Raw genomic sequence first — 24,612 nt, forward strand, 5'->3', positions numbered from 1 at the left:
GTGGGGGTGGAGGTGCGGGTGGAGGTGCGGGTGGTGGCGGCGGGGGTGAGGGAGGAGGTGGTGATGGGGACGGAGGTGGTGGTGGAGATGGAGGTGGTGGCGAAGGTGAGGGTGGAGGTTGAGAGGGTATCTTGTTCCCCCAACAGCACTGTTCCACCCATTTTTCCCCATATCTACTGCCATCTCTACATCTTCCTAAGCATTGATTTCCTTCATTTAAGCGGCCTTTTTCATCACATTTGTTCTCACATTGAGGTCGAAGAGCACAACCTGTGCCCTCTGAATGTTTGATCTCTAGAGATAATTGTCCAGAAGTACATATCTTATCAACACTGAATTTATTAGGAGTAAAAGGGGCTGGCATCGAAGTAGCTGGAGGAAGTTGTGGTGATGGGGGAGTTGAGGGTGGTTGTTTGCAGCAGCATTGACAAACCATCCAATCTCCTTCAATTCTGCACTGGTTTTTGGCCTCCGAGGTTTTCATACTGGCACATTGGCTTTTACACCAAGCACAGCAACGGTTACAACTTACAATCCTTAAGAGGTGTCCAGTTCCTCTCGATGTACGCATCACCACTCACCGGGAGGCAGGAGTACAAATGTTTTTCCACCAATCTTGTGGAACAGCTGCAGATGCCATCTCTGCAATATATGTATGTGCATATGAAGATATGCTTTAAATAATAGGTGCTGAAATGTTTGAAAATCTTAAATCACGGCAAAAAAAACTAGTTACTTCGCTTATATATATGTAACCCGTTATAGGGGCGGCATTTTAATAGACAAAAAAGATCATTACATAATCATTCAAGGTGTCCCTTATCAAAAAAACTGGAAATGACAATTTAACCCTCATAATTGATAACCTAGTTTAGTGATGATAATCAAGTTTCATGTTAATGATTAATTTCACTAATATTAACTCAAAATCAAAACAAAATCATATTTTAGAGTTTAAAAATAAAATAAAATTTGGAGATGGTAGAGAAGTTTAACCCAAAGTGAAGGTCAATCTCAATCAATTGAAGAAATTAACCAACAAAGTGAAAACCCAATGCCTAAAAATGATCAGGTATACTTCTAAATTAGTCCCAACTAGCTTTTTGTTGCTCAAATACATTAAAATATTCAATTTCTTACATTTTTCAGAGCTAATTGCGATTAGCATTTTGCTCGTAACAAACCGTAATTCAAAGTTAAATTTGGGGAAAACCCAATTGTAAAACCAGTTCCGGTTGGTAACTAAATGATCGATACCAACCGTAACTCAGTTACGGTTGGTAACCAAATGCTCGATACCAACCGTAACTGAGTTACGGTTGGTAAATAAAAATGGTTACCAACCGTAACTGAAGAAAACTCTCAGATATAAGAATATACGGTTGGTAATTGAACTATTACCAACCGTAACAACATCAACTTCTTCAGTTACGGTTCGTAATAGAGTTAAAATCAACCGTAACTCACATTAAACCAAGAAATTTCAATTTCAATTTTCACCTAAAACCCTAATTTCTTATAGAAACTAAACTTAAATCGAACAAAATAAACTAAACCCTAACTGGGTTTTTCATAACATACCTCATATAAGTTATTATACTTGATTAATTTTCGAATCGTTGATTAATCGAAAACGATGAAATTTTCAGTTTTAATGGAGATTACGGTTGATGGGAGGAGAAGAGAAGAAGAAAGAAAACAGATTTTCAGTTTAGCTTTGATTTAGATTAAAATATGGGGAGGATAATCTAGACAATTTACAAAACCATCTAGTCACCTCCTAACCAACTAGAGAGACACTATTATCAAACTGTCGCCCCTCAAATAAACCATGCCGCCCCTGTAACAAGATACTTATATATATGGAAGTGGAACTAACCTGCACAGACTGAGATCCATATTATGATGACTAGAAGAGTGTTACAGCAACTAAAGCTTTGAGACCTTGTTCTCCCAGTTATCTCCATCTCCATTAATGATCGCTTTTCTAGTTGTCTTATTTTATTTTATTTTTGAGATAGAGAGAGAGAAAGAAGCTTTCTGATTTCTTATTTAGGTGAAATGATATTTGTTACTATATATCGAGTCTCACTTGCATCGGGTCGGGGAATTTGCTCTACTTGTTCTTGTTTTCTTGGATGAACAATTATTCAAGCGGGAATCAAAACAAAAGCAAACAAAAAATATATATACGTGGTGATTTTTGTTCTTGGTAACTACTTGAACTATAGTGAGTTTTTATTTTTGTCATTTTCTTTTGCTAATTTTTTATATGCATGAACTGAATATTTAACTAGTTTATACATCGAACAAGACAGATGAAAACTACATAAAGTTTTTGTTTGTCATATGAGTCACATGGAAACGCCATACAAAATTACAAATCTCCTTAGTCGATTTATTGGAAGCTGCTAGGTAAATAATAATACTGTTTATTCGATGGAATCTTCTCTTTTTGTTCGTTATAACAAAATTTTGTTATTAGGAACCATCAACCATCCTTCAGATGGATTCCTATCTTTCTCCCCCAATGAAGTGACAGCGGCTATATATAGTAGTGTCTATGATATCTCCAGGTTCCATCGAGGAAGTAGTATTTTTCCATACAAAAAAGTTAGGTCAATTAAGGTGCGGTAGTTAATTTGGAAATCCATTCAAAAGATTACACACTGAAATGGGTTCAAACTTCAATCTTAAACGCTAACTCAACAATTGATGGCTTGATTTGCATTGGGGTTCTGTTTAAAACTTGTTGAGGCTTAGTTTTATGCCGTAGATTTGACTTCTTGATTAGACAAAAAATGTTGCAATTTCTTTTCAAAGTTTTGTTTATTTTTCAACATTATTTCTCTCTTCATATATATCTCGTACGTAAATTAGTAGCGAGATACTTTCGCTGAATGGTTACACGTAGAAAAAATCAACTTTTCGTTATTTGGTTCACTGCATTTTGGAATATTCCATAATATCTGCGCTAAATGGAAAACCGCACATGTATGCGTATATTGGAAAAGCGCTACATCTCTGCGCTGAATGGAAACACGTCAACAAAGTTTGACCCCTTTTTTTTTCTACACCTAGTTTACACTATCAACAATTAAATGTTTATTTAACCATATATGTTTTCTCACACTCTCGTTATACCACCAACGAATATATTTTCAAATTCTGAATTTCGAAATGTTTGACAATTTGTTCCAACAGTTGTTTGTTTCAAAATTTGAAAATTTAACAACTAAAGAATTTTTTCATTAGATTGTAAAACAAGGTTACAATGTTCTTTTAAGAAATTAAAAAGTACGTCAAAATTAATATTCTACTTATAAAAATTAAAAAATACATTGAAATTAAAATTCTACTTCTAAATAATTTAAATTGTTACTCATAAATCACTTGAATTTATGTGATAGGATCAAAGCCATTACAGACTAAAATCTCTCGTTCCATATTTTTTTAAAAGGGGTTTCTTCCAATCCTCTACTCCATTCATATTTTGACGTAGGGCCTTCAAGTCAACTAGCTTCTCTTTGTTGGGTTGTACCAAGATTGTATTGTTTTTCATGTTCTTCCTAAGGTATTCTTCCTCTGCTACATACTTGGAAACCCTTTGTCATTTCTCTTTTTCAAGAAGTTCTATGAGCTTATCCATTTTGTCATCTGCTCTCTGTGATGCTTTAGCCTAAAGAGCTCTTTGTTTGGGAGATTCTCCCTGCACCTGTAACATCATCTGTTTTGTTGAAATAACGTCTTCTACGCCCTATGTTTGAGGTTCCTAAACCAGTAGATGGTGAGATCCCAAACATTGGAATATCCTCCAAATCTTCATTCACATTTATCTGAGTGGAAGTACCATCTTCAGTGCCTTGAGTGGGTTGAGTGTTTAGTGTGTGCATCATCATTATTCACCTCTGGAATGTAGTCTGGTTAATAAGTCTTCAGGAGATGGAAAACCGATTCATATGTCCAAGGTTTCTTCACTTATGATTCATAATTGATTTGATCTTCACAGTACTGGGAAAAAAAATGTATTAGTGTCTCGCTCTTTGAAAAAAAATCAAAAACATCAAAAATGTTTTAGGTCCTTCCCCCAATCCCGTAGGTCTATTCCGGAAGTATTTTTAGATGTGTGAAATGTATCTTTTCAATTCTGCTCTCACCATGGTACACCTTGATTGCAATAACTTTTTGTCTGTACTTCCACCACTCGGCCATATTTTAACGAACTCTTCCATAATTTTGTTCCAAAATTCTTTACCTTTTTAATCTTGGCCTTTGATCGGATCGTTGCTTGTTATAATCCAAGTGTAATTAGTGCATCATCCTCTTTTGGTTGAAAGTGTGACACATTTTGTATGAAAAAAATTGTATTAGGTGAAGAAGAACATGAAAATCAATGAAGAAGAGAATCAGTTGATTTAATTTGGTGTGACAAATGAAGGAGAAGTAGTTCTCTATTTATAGGGTTGCCTGAAAATATAGTTGTTGATATTTCAAATGGCCAATAAATCAGAATCATTGATATTAACGGCCATTTTTGATTTAAGGGCTTAAATTAGTCGTCGTTGAATGGTACAATGATGATGTGTTGTTTGGCCGTTACCCACAACATTTCAAGTCGTTGTGATTAACGACTATTTTCTGATCTAATGGTTAATATCATTCAACGTTGAATGGTACAGCGCAGCTGCGCTGTTTGGTTAGGCAGAACCCAAATGGCTAGTATACTCGGATTCCGATCAGTTCTCCTACCTCTATTTAAACTCTACACATAAACTCAACATCCCCACCCCAAACTTGTGAAGTTTTACTCTTTTCTTATTCACCTACATTCTCAATTCAAGCATGGATGGATTCTCTGGATACTCATTTGCCGAGGACAATTACTTGGTGATAATTTTTTGCCAAATTCGCGACACAAATCCTTTAAGGACGTATCAAACACGCAACAAGTTTCGGGAATGAGTTCGTGAAGAATTTGTGAGAATCAATGAATTGCTAATGGAAGAAGCCGAGGAAGCCTTGAGAGAGCATGCATCAAGCATTATTGCAAGGTGTTTTTAATTTCATTGAGGGCATCAAATGGTAATCATGAAGATTTTATGCTAATATACCAAGCGGATCAAGGAATTTCATTCATTCATGCCACCACTAGGGAGATATTTTGAGCTCGAATTAGAATTGAATGAACTATATGTACCTAATGTAATTATTCAAATATTAGAAAGAAATATTTAATACATACTTAAATGAAAGAAAAGATGCTATTGTGGAGTTATTACAAGAACTGATAAAAAATTCTACTTAATGAAAAAGTTCTTGAATAAAAAAGGAATATTATGATTAAATAAAATAGTGAATATGAAATTTATTCTTCATTCTTCATAAAATGGTCCATATCCTTCGTATTTATAGTGGTCTTCATCCGTATCCACACCGGTTATACAGTTATGAACTTCCGATAAGGCATCATCCATCACAATGTTAGGACTATCACCATGTTTTAAACCATCTCTATGTAGTTGTCAAATGTGTGTAGTGAGTTCTTGACGAAGTTCGCCCAACGTGCAGGGTTGTACAATACACGAGGAGTGTATTAAAAATGTCAAGATATCCTAATAAGCTTTTGCTTGGCTAAAATTAATTCCAACATATTAATTAACTGTTTTTAGCTATAATTGAATCTAAAAGTTACTAAATTGAATTTAATTCCTAAAAAATCAACCATTGGAGATAAACATAAGAAAAAATTGGAACTAAGGTGTCTTCTTTTAAAAAAAAAAAAAACAGAAAAAAAATTCTTTTTTATGTTACCACTTAGAAAAGACGTGCAACCGGTCTTGGAGAAGCTCTTAGACCGGGTTGGTTTTGGTGTGGACTCTGCTGGGAGGTCAAAAAGGGTCAAGTTCGAACCTCGTGGAGAGAAGTTTTTTTGTATTAACCAAAAAAAAAAAAAAAGAAGCTGAAGATAATGTCCCTCTATTTTCTTCCTAACTTCTTTTCTCACTCTCTCTAACCCGAAACAACTTCTCTGTCTCTCTTTTTTTCATGGCATCTCTGCCTTCTGTAACTAGGAATCTCAAGCTTGACCATGAATTCAGAAAATCATCTACACATAATTCCATTTCCTCCGATAGTAAGGTAACTCTAAATTTCTACATATTTGTTTACAAGCATACAAAATCTGAATTTTGAGTATTTCTTAGCTGTTTGTTGAATGCCGCAGAGAAATAGTCTTCATTAATTGTTGATTCTTCATGTTCAGAGTAGATTATCTCTAACTATGTTGTAATTTCTTGAAATGTAGACTACAAGTATCTCTTACCAGAGAAATTTCACATCAAAAGCAAATTTGGAACCAAAAAGTTTGGATTTCAAAGAAGCGATTTCGATATTGAAAGAGGGTAGTACGGGTGTGGAGTCAGGATTTTATGTTCCTGTTCTGCAAGAATGTATTGACAGGAATTCAGTCTCAGATGCTCAGATTATTCATACCCATATTGTAAAATGTGGGAGCTTTGAGTATGCAGTTAAAGCCTTTCGGAGAATTCCCGAGAAGAACGTCATCTCCTGGACTACTGTTTTATCTGCTTGTGGTGATAATGGGCAACCTGAGAAGGGGTTGAATTTTTTCGCCGAGATGCTGATGGAAGATGGTGAACCAAACGAGTTACCTTGACTAGTGTTTTGAGCCTGTGTTGCTTAATGCATGCTTTGGGTTTTGGGGAGCAGGTTCATTCCTACAGTGTCAAGCTTGGTTACGACGCTAGTGTATCTATTAAGAATTCTATCATGTATTTGTACCTGAGATCTGGACGGGTTGACGAAGCGAGGAGATTGTTTGATGCAATGAGAACCATCTCATTGGTAACATGGAATGCGATTATAGCAGGTTATAGTCAAATAATGGGTTCTGAAAAGGATTATCTGAAGGCTCATCATAGTGGTTCTGAGGCGCTTCAAATCTATCTCAAACTGCACAGGTCAAGAATGAAGCCAGATCTATTTACCTTCTCAAGTATTCTGACTGTTTGTAGTGGCCTGGTGGCATTAGATCAAGGAGAACAGATACACGCACAGACAATAAAAAGTGGGTTCTTGTCAGATGTTGTCGTTGGAAGCGCATTGGTTAACATGTACTACAAATGTGGAAGTGCTGAGAAAGCGACTAAAGCTTTTGTGGAGATGCCCACAAGAACATTGATATCTTGGAGTTCAATGATCACAGGTTTTGCTCAGCATGGTCGATGTGTTGAAGCATTGCAGCTTTTCGAGGATATGATTATAACGGGCGTAAAACCTAACAAAGTTACTTTTGTTGGTGTACTCTCAGCTTGTAGCCATGCTGGCATGGTTGATGAAGCACTGAAATATTTCGAAATGATGAAGAAAAAGTATAAATAAAACCTGTGGTGGACCATTATGCATGCTTGATTGATATGTATGTGAGGTTGGGAAAGTTGCAGGAAGCTTTTGATTTTATAGAGAAGACGGAATTTGAGCCTAATGAGTTTGTATGGTCATTGTTGATTGCTGGATGTAGAAGCCATGGGAATATGGAGTTAGGATTTTACGCAGCTGAGCGGCTACTTCAACTTAAGCCGAAAGATTGTGAAACTTATGCATTATTGTTGAGCATGTATATTTCAGCTGGGAAGTGGAAAAATGTAACAAAGGTGAGGAAAATGATGAAGGATAAAAAGATTGGAAGTTTGCAGGATTGGAGTTCAATTAGCATTAAAGATAAGGTTTATTCCTTTAAACCTGATGATAAATCGAATAATCAAAGCGTAGAGATGTACAGATTATTGGATGACCTCGTCGAAAGAGCAAAGAGTCTTGGGTATGTGTCAGAGAGAAGCTTAGATGCCGTTGATGAGGATGGTAATGATGAGGGAATTCTTTCGTCTACTATCCATCATAGTGAAAAATTAGCCGTTGCTTTTGGCTTGTTAAGCACTTGTCAAGGTTCATCTATACGGGTAATCAAGAGTATCAGTATGTATAGGGATTCTCATTCCTTAATTAAGCACATATCTGCAATGACTGGAAGAGAGATTATTCTTCGGGATAGCAAGCGACTCCACCAGTTCAATGATGGCCAATGTTCTTGTGGAGACTTTGGTAGTCTTCTTTGATACTGGTGATGCCTTTAACCTTTTCTAACTATCTATGGTGGATTAAAATAGACCGGATGATGTTATATTTCCTTTGCCAGTGTACGTTTAGGTTAGCGCCTTTGTCAGTGAATTGGTCGATCAAATTCACATTCTTGTTTGCCGTAGCCTAGATTTCCTTCCCATTCCGGGGTATTCAACTGTAGAGGAACTTGTATGTAATTCTTTGCACTACATGTTTTATGTGTCAAAGGAATAAAATTATTTTATGAATATACCAGAGGTATCCTTGAGGGGTATCCTTATTGTGCTTTCGGTATGTCGCTTGCAGTGCATAAACTCGTCTTTCAGTTGCTCACACCATCAGTGCCATGGTGAGTTTGCCCGAGTAACCGAGTTGCTAAGGATTTAACATGCAGTGGTACCGCAGAACAAGTAGCTTCTGAGGCAATCAAGTACTGTCAAGGATCGCCATTACAGGATACCGAAAAAGGCGAAGCTTATGCTTATTGCCGTGTTAAAGCTGTCAGATAAGTCGTTCTTTCACTCTTCTTTCAGTTTATAGTTATTCAACTTGAATTAATTTTGTTCCGAAGACAACCATTTGTTAGGAATATTGGTTTTGCCAAATAGGACCAGAGCTGGAAATATAAATTAATCAATTTATCACTGCAAGATTATGCCACACTTTTGTTTTTCTTTCCTGAAAATTCTACATGCTTTGTTGTCTAGTTTCCCTATTACTAGCATTAACCGGAATCCGAATATAAAACGATGAAAAACAAGGTTTGCCGTGTACCAAACTGATACTTGAAGAGCAAATTTGAGCTTTTCAGACTTTGAATTTTATGTTCTCTTGTTCTTGGATGCAAAGCGGAGGACCACATAAAATAGCACTCTGTAGAATACAGCCCAACCCAGCATTATGTAAATCTTTTTCCACTTCTGTGATGCATGCGAACCTATGTCCAACCCTTCTAAGATCTTAAACCCATTGATTGCAGCTCCGCTGAGATCCTTCCCAAAAACTTTTGTTGTCTGAAATTCATTCATCAATAACCCTTCATATGGATATGTCATTGTTGAGATTATATGCATCCATTTCCAATATGATGGAATATCTTTGCCATTCACGAAGTAACCGCAGAACAAGAAGAAGAGAGCTGTAAACGCGATAACAGCAGCATAACCGAGAATGTAATTGGGCACGACTGAGCTGACGAACACGACAAAGGAGTTGGTAGTCAGGAGAGAAACATAAAGCACAATCAGGAAATACAGGAATGGGCCACGCAGTTCCAATGCGAACCAAACAATCCCAGCGTATGTTGCAGCCTGGATGGCAAAAAACGGAAGGTAAGTAATTAGCCCAGAGATCGCATAAGAAGAAGCTCGATAAGCATTATGTGAACTTTCGCGAACAAATATGAAACGTTCTTGTATGAATGCAGGCACAGCGTCATTGGAAGAGAAGAAAAAGAGGCAAACAGTGAAGATGAAGAAACTGAGAAGATCGGTGATTCCTTGCAAGTTATCGTTAGGGTGCGTAAACATGGTGGCCATCAGGACACCCATAAATGTGAGAACCATCTGCCGTGAAAGGAAAAGCTCAGGTGTTCTTCGGATGTTTGTGAAGTTACGACGCATGAGCATCCATATCTCTCCAAAAATGAATTAGCAAACTTGGGTCCGAGTTGGTGGTGCACAGCTAAACTAGTTGGACCCTTGGGAGTGAAATCAGTGAAGTAATCGTGTTCATGAAGGCTGTAGTCACTGTCGTGGGGGGTCGGAGTTCCTGCCAGTATTTCATTTGAATAGGTATAGTACCCTGGAGAACTACTGCATAAAACATGAATAGAATGATCATGTAAAAAATTTCTTAAGAAAACATAACATCAAAAGTTGGAAGTTTATAATAAATACTACTTCGTTTTCAGAAAAAATGTGATACTTCCACTTTTTCATTTTTTCTGAGAATTTGCCCAATTGAAAAAGTGAAAATATCACTTTTCCTGAAACGGAGGCAGTATAAGATTTTACCTTGTCGGATGATGCAATTTTCGATCAGTTTTAAGCCTAGCAGGTGTAAAGCTTGCAGACCAAGATCTTGATGTATTCAGTTCACTCCTAACACTGCAATCATAATTGTTGACTACCCTTCTCTTGCTGACACTACTGTCTATTGACAGATGAAGTTTGTTCTGATTTTTCTTCATTTGATCTGCCCTCTCTAGTGCAGGTGTTTGTGGTGGTGTCTGGATGATTGTCGAAAATGATAGTTCTAAATCAGAAAGTTTTGGTGGCTTCATTCCCGTAATCGCGAAATCAGCAAGTGCAGTAACACCAAGCTCAGATTGATCATACTCTTGTATCACATCCAACAAGTACTCTGTTGAGTTCTCTCCTTTCGGAACCTTCCGTCCCATGCGTCCGAGGTGTGAGCTGACATCCTTCGGTGCTCCTTGGTACATCAGCTGACCACGAGCGAGTATGATGAGATGGTCCAGAAGCATTTGGATTCTGTGCGAGGGTTGATGGATGGTAAGGATTACTGTACTACCAGTACGTGCTATGTCATGTAATCTGTCAATCACACTCTGTGCACTTGTGGAGTCTAGACCTGAAGTCGGTTCGTCGAGGAAGAGCAGAGCTGGTCCATGAATTATGTCCACTCCAATAGAAACTCTTCGACGCTCACCACCTGACACTCCTCGAGTCCCTTCATCACCTATGTAAGTGTTCCTAGCCGACTATTAACATTTCACAGAAACACAGCATCAGTTTCATTTATAACATCTTCACAATATAGAGTTTCATTCAACTAGCATCAGTTAAATTTAGATATTTATAATGATCCTAGTTTCTTAGAATTTACAACAATAATACTCCCTCCGTTTCAGGAAAAGTGGTACTTCCAAATAAAAATAAAAAATCAGTTTGGCATATAGAATCACTTTTTCTGAACGGAGATAGTACAATTTAATCTGTAAACATTAGAAAAATGGGTCACTTACCGATAAACCAAGTTGCTCGATCAACTTCTCGACTCTCTGCTGCTTCTCAGCTTTAGATATGGACCCTAACCGAAAATCAGCAGCGTATAGTAACGTCTCATGAACCGTTAGCATTGGAAAGAGACGATCATCTTGCATTATATAAGCTGATGTTCTCTTAATGAAACTCGGACTCATTTCTATACCGTCCAACGCTACTCTACCCTTTAAACTTCCACTTGCAATCCTCCCAGCTAGCCCATCCAAGAATGTAGATTTCCCTGCACCACTAGGACCCATGACAGCCGTGACACGACCTTTTGGTGCATACCCTGTAATGTCATGCAACAAGTCTACATCTTCCTTGTGCCATTTCCTGTCAATCTTCTGCTTCTTCACAACAGTATATGTTAAGTTAGAGAACTCGAGTCCTCCTATGAAATTTGGTGGTCTGAGCACCTGTATCACTGTATCCTTCTGATGCCCATTTTGATTATACATTTTTTCTGTGTTTTTCATAGCAACAGAAAGTGTTTTTGAAAATTCTCCGTTGATCTCTCAAGTTTTAGGGCCGAATGGAGAATAAAAGGGAGGGGAAAAGCTTGACTGTGAAGTGTAAACTGGCTGGCTCCTGCAGGGAAGAATGTCTTAGGAGGTAATCCCAATGTATATAACATAATGAAATTTGTTTTCATTGCTAAATCCAATTTTATGTCGTTTTGATCGAAAAGTAATTCAAATGAAAAATCTTGTTTTCTTTATCCATTGATTTTAACCTGTACTGTTTTTAACTATTATGGGTTTGTCCGAACAATACAAATTCTCAAGACATTTGCTCGGATCTTTTATGCACTAATGGGTTATAACTTGATTTGTTTAATCCAGGTTGCATTTATTAACAATTGTTCGACCAGATCGATACCATCGTAATTTTTGCTAGTAACGCCATTTGAATCCCACTTGCACTTATTTTCACCAATCTTGATGGTGAAAATGATAATTCTGGACAAGCAGAAGCACTTCTGTTTTTGGTTGCCGAAACGGCTCTAAATCTCCAAAGCTATGGAGTTGCCCTTATAATTCAGGGCCTGCAATGAAGAGATTATCCACGGCAACATATCAAAATGTATGCACATCGTTATTAAAAAAAAAAAACTTAATAATTTTAAGACAAAAATATTTAAAAGATAGTAGTACTAAGTCATGACAAACTAAAAATACAAAAAAATCAAAACGCTGTCAAAATTTCAATCCTAGTTTCCAGAATGAACTGGACTCAAAGGTCATCATCCTCATCCTTTTCCTCTTCTTGATTGTTCTTCTGATTCCTCTTCTTCTTCTAATAGCTTTTCAGCATCCCGTCTTGCTGCATCTTCTTTTGATTTTTCAAGTGCAGTAATCAAATTCCCCAGGCAAACCTCAGAGTGGTCACCTCCATTAACAGTTTTGGGCATCAAATTCTCAGCAACATCGGCCGGCGTGATCCTCGCTTCATCGATAACGAATGGTTTCAAACAAAGGGTGATCATCAATGTTCAAATAGTTCTTTGCCAATATCTTGAACCCCTCAAAGCAACAATAGGATATCTCAATATGCTTATCCATGCGACCACGTCTAATGAGTGCAGGATCCAATTTCTCGACATGGTTAGTAGTAAAAATGATAAGTCGTTCATCGCCAGTCCTTGACCATAACCCATCAATGAAATTCAGCAGTCCTGAGAGAGTTACTTCCCGGTCTCCGTAAATCTCTTCCAAACGTTTACTACGCGATTTTTCTTCCTTGCTCTCCTTTTTCTTCTTCGTCTTGCGCTTGTTTGTAAGTGCCATGTTGCAATCGATATCTTCGATCACAATAATCGACCTGTCGGACGTATCAAGCAAGAGCTTTCGCAGTTCACTGTTGCCACGTTTCACTGCTTTCAACTCGAGATCATAGATATCATAATTCATGAACTTAGATATTGCAGCAATCATAGAAGACTTGCCGGTACCTGGCGGACCGTATAGAAGATACCGACGTTTCCACGCTTTACCAGTCGTTGCATAATAGTCTTTAGCTTTGCTGAATGCAATGAGATCGTCCATAATATCCGCCTTCTTTGCTGCATCCATTGCTAGAGTATCAAATGATGCAGGGTGATCAAACACTACATGACCCCACAGCTCTCGCTCATAATCATCCCTACTGTGATTAGTGTAAAGCTTCCTCTGCTGGTTTTTGGCTAAGACTTCCTTCCCTTTCTCCATTACATGATTCAGATAATAGTCGGTAGCCAACAGCCGGTCCTGCTTACGGAATGAAAGCGTTAAAGACCGCGGTGGCCTGTTATAGTCTTCTCCGTTTTTTCGTGGTTTGCCGAACTCTTTAGCACTAGTTAACATCCACCAAAATTTAGTTCCATGAAACTCATCAGTTATAGTCATCTCATAATCAACCATACTCAAAATAAACTTGCTGCTATTCTATGGAGTAAACGCCTTGAGCTGCATTGCACTTTTGATTCCTATTGTACTAAGATAAGCTTCAGTGTATGTGTAGGATTGGTTTTTCTGATCAATGAGTTGATCAGCTGGGTATTCATCAATGCTGATTTTTGCATAACGTTTTGTCAAACGATTGAAATGCTGCGTTATGTAACCATGTGGGAGGAAATTTTCTATTACGAAGGTGAAGAGAAGAACAATTATTGAACTTAAACTTGTTCCAAATATGGCCCAGTCTCGTATTGCCCACATCTTGATTTTCTGCAGCAACAAAAAAAAAAGTGTTAGTATAGGAAGAAGATGCATGTATTCATTAGATATTTTATGCATGGGAGTAGTAGTGCGTTAGCAAGAGGACAGACGGAAACTTGATTACCAAGAAACTTGGTAGACAGGGGCTGGTTTTTTTTGCAAATTGTTTCACTTTCCAAAAAAAAAACAAATGGTTTCCTACTTTCCTGCAAGCAAGGCACAATCTTTCAAAAAAAAAAAAATATATATATATATATACTGGAACATCACCAAGTGCACAAGCAAAAACTGAAAAGAAATTCTAGACTCTAGAATAACAAGCCAAGGCCGAGTCTGCATGCAAAATGGAGCAGGAGCTTAAAGCAGTTGAACATAAGAAAAATTGCAAGAAGTAGTTTATGTGAAATACCTGTTAAAGATTATTTGTTGTAGCAGTTGATCAACTTGTAGGATCACAAGTCTTGGACGACCCTGGTTCCTCTCTTGATCTTAAATTGTAAGTTCTTTCAATACTGTATCCCTTTTATAGGCGAAGGTGTTCATGCATCCTTCTTCGAAGATTATAGAAGAAACCATATATGCGGCAATATCCTAACATACATGTTTATAAAAGTAGAACCTTGTACTGTTAAATTTTGTAGTAGGGAAAATCTTCAAATATAGATTTTTACAAAAATAGAACTATGTACCGTTAAGAATTAAACTTTTCGAAGAAGCCATATATATGGCAATGTCCTAATATAGATTTTCAAATATCTCTGTCCGTACTCTGTAATCTAATCTTAATATAGAAGATACTCACGTTTCCAAGCTTTGCCAATCTTCGTATAATAGTCTTTAGCTTTGCTGAATGCAATAAGATCTTCAATAATGTCTTCTTTTCTGGCCTTGTCCATTGCATTAGTTAACATCCACGAAAATGTAACTCCATGAAATCATCTGTTATACTCATCTGATAATCAACCATATTCAGAAGAAGCTTGTTGCTGTTCTTTGGAGTATACGCCTTGCTTGTTGCCTATATTTTTCTAAATATTGGGCTGCAAAACCATGTGGGAAGAACCTTTCGATCAGTGTGTAGACAAACATGAGGGAACCAAGACTTGTTCCGATTGTTGTCCACATCTTGATTGATGCAGATTAAGATGGTTTTTCTTGCTGCTGCTGCTGCAAAAAAAAAAAAAAAAGTGAGTTTAGGGAAGGAGATTCATTTGGTACTAGTTGAAGAAACAGAGTTGAATCCATGTAGATATTTTATAGGAGTACCACTACTTGTGCATCAAGAAGCGACCGACTTAATGGAAATTTGATTACCAAGAAACTTACTAAATGAGGACTTCTGACTATAGCCAAGATTCACTGATAAGACAAATGCAACCCGACTACTCACTTCTGACTTAAAAGGAGATTTTGCAGTGAGAAAACAGGGAGGACCGGACTAGAGGTCGGGCATTTTCTGGGAGTCTTGGATGAACCGTACACCACGTCTCACATTTATCTCCACCTTTCCCCTTGGTTCATATCCAAGACAACCAGAAGGCCGTTTGCAGAGAATTTCTTTGGATCCTTTTTTTTTTTCTTTATTTATTTATTTATTTATTTATTTTTTTTGGAGTAAACGCTAACGTAAATAAACGAGCGTGGCTAAATCGAGGCCTATACCATTTAAATGGGGCCTAAAGCTAGATGACAAAAAAAGTCATTAGAAATCACCTTCACACCACCCTTTATCAAAATAATTACCTAACTGTCTATTTTATCCCTGATCAATTAGCATTAATTAATCGTATTAAGGATTAATTATATTTTGGATGTGAAATTAACTAATGTTAGAGAGTTCTTCAAAAAATCAAAAATTTTGATTCTTTTTCGTAAACAGTTCCTAGAATCGGTTTATGTTCATGCACTTGTAAAACGATTTTGGATTTGTGTTTCCAAATTAACAGAGGACATTCATAATCGGTTAAAGTTGACATGTATAGAGTCCGATTTCCATAATCGGTTTCACATATTACATATATAAACCGATTGTCCATTCATACTAATTTTTATTCCATTTATTCCATTTTTATTGTACGATGCGTTTAGCACATGCATCAAGCCTTTAAACCCCCTATGTGACCCTAGTGGAGTAGATATTGTCTGTGAGGGTTTACATAAAGGTCTACCCACAAAAGCTAAACAAAAAACTTTTAAAGCCATTAATCTTCCTCCCCCGAAGACGATACAACATCCAAGTAGTCCGGGTTATCCTCCGGGATTCTTTATGCCAAGAAGTGATAGCTTGTATCGAATGCGAATGTTTCCCCCTTTTCCTCCAAGTAGCGCGCTTTCACGACTTCGTGCTACAAAAACACAAAAACAAACTTACATTTGTTAGTGGTGTTTTATTGGAAGATAAAACAACATGGATTACGTAAAAAGAACCACAAAATTACTTACAAATTCTGCAGTGGACATGGTGAAGGGGCGAGTGTTAAAAATCCGAGGTTGGAGAGCTAAAAAAGCAAGTATCGCATTTTCAATGACTAGGTTCCTATCATGGACTTGTTGGACACTTCTTGCATTAGGATTCCCATACTCTTGCCTAAATGTGTTGTGTACCCTGGCCCGGAAGGTTGTGGAATCCTCCCTTTCAGAGGATTGACGTCTATGTCGGTTTTCCGCATTGGTGATTGTCAAATCTTCTGCGGAGTCAAATGATGTCGTTTCTTGTATGTATATGTGTGAAATGAGTAGTTCTGGAGTATATGGAGTGAGGGGGAATAAAATAATCAATTTTGAGGCAAATGGGGTCCAAGGGTGAGGTCTCTATTTATAGAGAAAGTCCCTAACGACTATTTTTTTTGAAAAACGTGAAATAATTTGCTATAATCGGTGTTTTAGAAGGTCTGTAAAACCCGATTGTGGTGATATGCCACAATGAATCGGTTTTTCTTGCGACCAACGTAAACCGATTAAAAACATGTTAAGTTTTGAATTTTCACTGACACCAATCGGTTCATATATTTTCACATGTGATCGGATTCCAGCTAGCTTGAAAAATATCCAGTAAAATTTGCTTGCACAATCGGTTTATTTTGACATATCGAGTAGACCGATTGTTGGCATGTCAAGCTGGAATCAATTTGAACATGAAGTGCATTAAGTTCAACACAAAGATCAACCAAAATACAAACATCAACCACACAAAGATCATCCAAAATACAAACATCAACCATCCTAAAACATCAACCACAAGTCTTATAAACCTGAAGTTTTAATATTTAAAATTTAAACTTAAAAACTTAAGGAGCACCAGGAGCATTTCCAGCAGCAACAACATCAGGAGCAGCAGGACCACCAGCAGCACCAACATCAGGAGCAGCTGCAACACCAACATTAGGAGCAACAACTTCTACATCGTCCATGGCTATATATTCAGCCATTTTGTCAAACATACCTTCCAACTCTTGGTGGCGATCCCTCTCAGCTGAAAGAATGTTTCTCCTCATCCTAACGAATCTCATGACTTCAACAAGATCTTCCAGTGCAAGCATATCAATCAATGCGAGGGCTTGTTCAAGACGGGTCTCACCTCCGAAAGCAAACTTATATAGGCTTCTCTCTGGCAATCTTTGTGGTTTCCTCGGAACATCCTCCAAGGTTACCTCTCGATTGTAAAATGCTAGGTGTGTAAAGTCCATTCTACACACACAAAAAAAAAAAAGAAAAAAAGAAATCGGTACATATATAAACATAAGTAATCCGATTCTGAAGAGACTAAAACAATCGGGTTATGTGGTACATGTATAAAACCTGATGGTGGGAAGGAAGATGAAGAGACTGCAGTAACCGGATTATACATATTACAAATATAAACCGATTCTGGTGATGTATTTTCATATTTCATTTCTACTCCAGAATCGGGTTATGTTAATCATCATGTAAACCGATTACTGTTCATGCTCTTCATGGACGAAAACAAAACTCAGAATCGGTTTATTCAATAGGTCAATAAAAATCGATTTTGGGTGTAATCAGAATTTTGGTTTGTCAAAAACGAAGATTTAAACATGTAAATCAACAAGATATGAAGAATCATAGATTGGGTTGATGGAGATTTACCTTTTTCTTGTGGGGATCAAAAATTCGTTGGACAAGAAGATGAAAATTAGGGTTTTGAGAATTTGAAAAGATTATGATGGAAATAGAAAGTTTGTTTTAGGTTTAGGTTTTTTGGGTGCCTATAGTAATTTGGTGGTGATAAGCCCCAATTAAGTGTTATAGGCCCCAATTTAGCCAGATAAAAGAGTTAGATTATGAGGAAAATACTTGAAAAGCATACAGGATTATTGATTTAATTTGGAACGTGCAATTGGGGTATATATAAAGCAATTGACGATATGCTAATAAGATAAAATAGAGATTTAAATAGTAATTCGTGCAATTGGAGTATATATAAAGTAATTGGGCATATGCTAATAAGATAAAATAGAGATTTAAATATGTAATTCGCAGGTACCCCATATTCATATATTTTACGTAATCCGTAATTTACCCCACATTGATCATATTTAGTAGTTAATCATAGTTGTTTAGTTAATAGATTAGTTTTGATAATATTTAGTATAAACAATAATATTTATGATCATGAAGGTTTAGGTGAAGAACCAACCGAGAAACGTAAATAACCTGAACATACATAGTTGTTTAGGCGCAAAACTGCCAATCTCAATCAGCAAGAGGTCTTAGATGGGAATGTATGTTTCATTTTTATCTATAACACACAAGGTGCAAGTCCATCCAGCAAAAGATCTTGTGTCGTCATCGACAAAACACATCATCATTCCATCCGAAACTTCCAATTTAGTGTTCCAACCAAAGAAATTAAGTTGCACACAAAGATAAAGATATATTAAACTACTTGAGCAAACACCGATGAAGAAGGCAACCGTAGTTATGAAATTGAACATGGTATTAAGAAGAAACAGTAAGTACGTCTTTTGAATTAAAAAAAAAAAAGATTCCATACAAAAACTAAAGCAACCAGTATTTAACATCAACCCTTATTTTAACTTAGATCAAAAATCTAAAATCATATTAAACCAAAATCAAATGGTGAGAAGAAGGTATCAGTCATAGTCATTTAACTTACAAGATTCTAATAATCATAATCAATAGCACAAGTAACATACAACCAAAGTGGTAAATGTTTTGATGTAACGAAAGGACAGGTATCAGAAACTTGCGTTTTTGGTTTTGGGAATGAGATGTTATGTTTCTCTTGTGAGTGTCGTTTTTCTGGGATGTTGAAGGGGTACAAAACAAGGTTGTTGTTTTCTTTTTTGCTTCAAAAACACAACATTTCATGGCGATTTGAAAAATCAAGGAATGCAATTGCACACCCTTACATAGCACTGCCTCCGCACCGGGCCCGGCCTTGGAGCAAAGCACCCGAAGCACAGCTTTGGGTAACATCCCAGGGGGGCATAAAAAAAAAGGTTTGGTACTGTCCAAGCTTTTAAGATAAAGATATATTAAACTGCTTTGAGAAAACGAAATCAAATTTATTTACTAAACCCAAAACTGTAATAAGGTTTCATGAAATTTTCACGTACACAGACTCTTCTGATGTCAAACCGCAATCAAAAGAGAATTCATGACTTAAATCGCAGGGGAGTCTAAGCAATTCTTTCGATTTAAATTCAAGAAAAGAATCCAAAAAGGCCAATAAAATGAGAAAAGCTTACCAATTTCTTAATATTCTGGTTTGAGGAACGGCCAAAGTGACAGAAGCAGAAGATGAATCAACAGTCGCAGTAGAAATCTTGAGAAAATCCAATTTGAAATCTCCCTATACAATAGAAATCTTGTGAAATTCCTTCTTAAAATCTCGTTTCTAGTAAGAATCTTGTGAAATTCCTTGTTCCAATCCCGTTTCCGTAAGAATCTCGTTTCTAGTAACAATCTTGCTTTAGTATTTCTGAGTTAAAAAAAAAAAGGTTCGCTACCGTCCAAGGTTTGGTAAACACGGTGTTGCGATATAGGCCCACTTTTTTGTTAATTAGATACGATATGGTCACGCGCATAGACTTCCCTATTTACTTAATTTGTATCACAACTCAACTCCACTACCATTACACTCCTCGTAACATATACTCTTTGTGTTTCTAGAAAAGTGAAATTTTCATTTTTTCATTTTAGCCTAAAAATATGTCAAATTGAAAAAGTGAAAGTATCACTTTTCTAGAAACGGAGGAGTATATCATCGGGCGACTATACAATTATTATCACTTACGAATGATATTCCAGTTAGGGGTGTCAACGGGTCCGGGTCCTTCCGGGTATCACGGGATCCGGACCCGGACCCTATTTATAAAAGTCGGGTCTGGTTCCTAGCGGTTCCGGATCCGGTTCCTAAATTAGTGGACCCAGAACCTGACCCGTTTAAAACCACGGGTACCCATCGGTTTCGGGTATCCGTTGGGTATTAAGAAAACACACATAAAAATTCAAAATTTTGATGTTTTTCCCTTTTTTTTGCTTGAATCAAACTTATTTCTATAAAAATTTGGTATTATTTCTTTATTAATGTACTAAATAAATATTAAATGTAAGAATAAATGAAAAATGAGAAAAAAATTCAAAACCAAACTAGCAAAATACTTGTAGTTTTGCTAAAAAGAGGGATAAAAGAATGAATAACCGGGTACCCGTTACCCGCGGGTACCCATTGGGTATTACTCGTTCGGACCCGTTTAAATTAGGGTCCAAGCGGGTAATTGCCCGTCGGGTCCTAACTTGTTAATGAGTCCAATTTTGGGACCCGGAACCGGTCCCTATTCGCTCGGGTCCGGTTCCGGGTAATGGTTACCCATTGACAGCCCTAATTCCAGTAGTTAATGTGTAGTTTTATTTAAAAATTAATCCATTAGTTCAGTCAGTGCAGTTAAGATTCACGTACTTGAAATAACAGTATATAAGTAGCATTCCTTCACTTCTGGTCAAAATGTGTTAACCTAGTCAAATGGTGAGAGGGGCAATATTTTGTTGTATCTACTTCGGGCATCTGAATGTCAGGGCCGGCCCTGACGGTCCAAAAGAAAAGGCCAACCAATATATCGAGCAGACCTAACATTTTGGTTGATGCGGTGAGACGAAAGTGAGCACAGATTTCTCTACTAGGCACATGTTTTGGCGGGATGGAGTTTCCATGAACTTCAGATTAAACCACTGTTTCATTATTTCTTATGATACAAATCCATTGCTATTTTGGCATACTGATTAAGTGATCATTAATTTTCAATTTATTCAATGTTCATTCCTATTTTGTTTCAGGAACTAGGGCATTGTTGGTACTCTCGATTTTGCACAAGAGCAATTCGATATCCCAGCAAATCCATAAACAAACAATGGATCAATGTGCCGAACTACATTGTCTCTCCACTAGATTTAGATGATTAGCCTTTAAATTCAGTTGTACTTTCAATTCCGATTTCTAGGAAAAACAGTACGTTTGGGTAAACATTTCAGATTACGACTCATGAAACGTGAAATCTATGTTGTACAATTTGATATATTAATGTTTGACTAACTCTGCGTGTCGCGGTTGCTGTTTGCAAAATCTATGAGGTGAATAAACTGGTGGGTGCAATAATCAAAAAATAAAGAAAAATCAAATAAACAAAAGTTATTTGATACTTAGTTCCTTTATAATGGAAGTGATTACTTTGTCGAAACGAACAAGCTCCCCATATCTCTGCAACAACAACAGGGCAAAACTTTGTAAAACAGAGTGAATCGCGTGTTCAACACAATGTTCTTAAGACATTAGCGCCCGGCTACACTCAAGAGTGATGTTATAGCCCTCACAGGACGGATATCTCCAGGATAAAACACCCTAATACACCTACTACTAGCATATGTAGTAGATGCTCAACTTGAGCTTGGCAACTCTGAAAAAACATTAAGGAAAATTGCGAATGCTAAAACAGTACAAAATATTTTCCCTTGGGGGTCTCTCTAAAATATAGAGAATCCCCTTGGGGGTCTCTCTAAAATATAGAGAAACCCCTTTCCCATGTTTTCCCTTAGGGGTCCCTCTAAAATATAGAGCAACCCCTTTACCATACCTTTTACAAAAGTAGTGAATTTGTTTATATAATTGACAAAATACAACTTAAGAAGAGCAACTCCCCTAAGTGGGACTAAAAATCTTATATAGTCTCTTAAAAACAACTAAAAAGTGGAAATTCCACTATGTGGGACTAATCAGTTTTTCATTCACAAAATAAACACAAAATTAAAATCTTTAAAAAGTATTTTTATTAATCGTTTTTTCCAACAATCCCCCACATGAATGAAAACTCAATAAAACGTGAAAAACACATATAGGTCTTGGTAAATCAACAACCCAATCTCACGACCCGAACTGACTGAACAGACAGAAAGATCGTGCATGTTGAAGTCATACTAGCCATTTAAACGTCCTCTCCTTCACACAACAGTGTGTTGATCCCAGGGTCATACTATGGATTGCATAAATCATAATAGTATAGAGAGCTTTCATCTTTAGTTTCTCACAAGTGAGACTAAAGTTTTCTTTCACCAAAGTGAAAAGTCATGAACTAGTGAACCCTTAGTGACCCTTAGGTCCTAAGAACTAGTAAAACCAAGACCATAAAAACAACATAAAACTCACTTTCCCAAAATGAAATAAAAATCGATAAAAACGAAAAACAGGAAATACCATTATAGGCAGAGGTGTCCATGAGGTCTTGAACCTTTGCTTAGTGAGAGATTACCGGAACTACTTGCTAGATAGTGAACGCGATGTATTGAACTGCTAGCATTTGGCGTAATCCGCGATAATAACCACGCATGATATCTCCAAGGTTGCTTCCAAGCTCGTGTCGTTGTGTCCGTTTTGGCCCTGGACGTATCATGTTTCTCATAATGCTCTAGAGAATCAACTCAAATTCTCATAGGAAGCGACCCACTTCCTCATTCAGATAGGTGAATTCCATCAAGAGTGTTTACTGCGATACCCCACTTCAATCTTAAATTGAAACTATAAAACTCATTAAGACTTATTAAAAAGTCATCCTCCACATGCAGTCACACTATCACGTCTACACCATAGGGAAGGGACAGAGAATGAAAATCTCTGATAGTGTTTACCTTTACCCACCACAAATTAGTTTCTCATTCGAAACCTTGATCATGGGATTTCCAGTCAGCAAGGTTGAGTATCCTTCATGGCAAGTTTAATATATGATTTTAAGCCCCAACCCCCTCGATGCATTTTTAACTATCTCTTTGTACAAACCTTTCGTCAAAGGTTGCGCGAAATTCTCCTTGGACTTTATCCAATCAATGGAAATAACGCCGATTGAGATTAGTTATTTCTTATCTTTAACTATTATAGCTTGGATAACACAATGTATGGATATATCTGGCACAGGCCTATGCCAGAGATGAATGTCTTCTAAAAAGCATCTTAGGCACTCGGCCCCCTCCCGTGCTTTATCTAACGCAATACTCTTAGATTCCATAATGAATTGAGCAATATATGTTTGTCTGAAAAACTTCCAAAAACAAACCCTCTTGCTAGAGTGAAAACATATCCACTCGTAGACTTAGACTCATCTGAGTCAACTATCCAGTTTGCATATCAAATTCCCTCAAGGACAACAACATACCTTTCATAAATAAAACAAAAGGTAATAGAGTATTTTAGGTACCATAATATTCTACGCATCCCGATTCTCTTGTTCTGGACTACAAGTATATATACTTAACGTACTCACAATATAGGAAATGTCTGGACTCTTACAGTTCGTTAAATTCATCAGACATCCTATAACTCTTGAGTATTCAAGTTAGGATATTCCTTACCCTTATTTTCCTCGAGTATACAAGAAGAATCGTACGGAGTACTGGCATGCTTACAATCAGACAGATTGTATCTCATAAGCACAAATTCAACACAATGATAATGACTAAGACTATAAATGTTAGATTATCTTCTGATCCCCATCCTTATGATTACATCAATAAGGTCTATGTCTTTCAAGTCAACGTTCTCATTCAGCGTATGTTTTAATGGAATTAATTATATCTACGTTTATATCAAGTATAAGCATATCATACCATACAAGCATACAATCACATAGGCATCCTTAACAAGTTACTTGCAAATATACTTGTTAGATTCATTACCTTAAATCCACTACTCATTATCACATGATCAAATTATCATGTCACTGTTTACGTGCTTATTTGAAAACAATACAAAGATTTTTTCAACTTACAAACTTTGTCTTCACAACCTTTCACTACAAAGTCTTCAGGTTGGTCTATGTAAATTTCTTTATCTAATTCACGGTTTTATAAAATTTTTATTAACATCCATCTGATGTATCTCTAAGTTGTTTATGGAAGTAATAACAATTACCATCTCAACGGAAGTAATTCTTGTCACATGCGAATTAGAATCAAGGAAATGTACACCTAATTTTAGTTTATATCCTTTAGATATCAACCTAGCCTCATATTTTTCCACAGTTCCATCTACCTTTCGTTTCCTCTTAAAGAATCATTTACATCCTATGGTCTTACTCCCTGGAGGTAAACTAGCAAGCTCCCAAGTCTGGTTCCGACGGACTGACTTCATTAACTAAATGAAGTTTCTTACCAGAACGGGGTTTCAGTAGATATCAAGGCTTCTTTACAAGTCTGGGGCTCAGACTAAGCTAGGCATGTTATGAAGTCGGTTTCATAAA

At 36.8% G+C, this 24,612-nt stretch overlaps 1 protein-coding gene, 1 long non-coding RNA gene and 3 pseudogenes across 2 annotated transcripts; 2 read left to right on the plus strand and 3 right to left on the minus strand.

Annotated features, from left to right (window-relative positions):
* Positions 1–6,003: 6,003 nt before the first annotated feature.
* On the plus strand, positions 6,004–8,424 carry LOC113286637 (annotated as a pseudogene).
* A 25-nt stretch (positions 8,425–8,449) lies between these two features.
* On the minus strand, positions 8,450–11,608 carry LOC113286636 (annotated as a pseudogene).
* LOC113286638 lies at positions 10,630–11,959 on the plus strand. The gene is made up of 2 exons (XR_003329390.1): positions 10,630–10,846; positions 11,671–11,959. It is a non-coding gene; the product is annotated as an uncharacterized LOC113286638 (long non-coding RNA).
* A 424-nt stretch (positions 11,960–12,383) lies between these two features.
* LOC113286546 lies at positions 12,384–14,742 on the minus strand (annotated as a pseudogene).
* Positions 14,743–16,969: 2,227 nt separating this feature from the next.
* LOC113285318 lies at positions 16,970–19,775 on the minus strand. The gene is made up of 2 exons (XM_026534229.1): positions 19,579–19,775; positions 16,970–17,533 (listed from the first exon to the last, which is right to left on the minus strand). Exon 2 carries the CDS (start codon positions 17,530–17,532, stop codon positions 17,134–17,136), a length of 399 nt encoding a protein of 132 aa, XP_026390014.1. The 5' UTR covers position 17,533; positions 19,579–19,775; the 3' UTR covers positions 16,970–17,133.
* Positions 19,776–24,612: the final 4,837 nt, after the last annotated feature.

This window comes from Papaver somniferum, chromosome 6, assembly GCF_003573695.1.
Source record: "Papaver somniferum cultivar HN1 chromosome 6, ASM357369v1, whole genome shotgun sequence".
NCBI classification, from domain to species: Eukaryota; Viridiplantae; Streptophyta; class Magnoliopsida; order Ranunculales; family Papaveraceae; genus Papaver; species Papaver somniferum.

Excerpts from the sequence above, each read along its gene's own strand:
- LOC113285318 (XM_026534229.1), bottom strand. The coding sequence starts at position 17,532 with ATGGACTTTACACACCTAGCATTTTACAATCGAGAGGTAACCTTGGAG.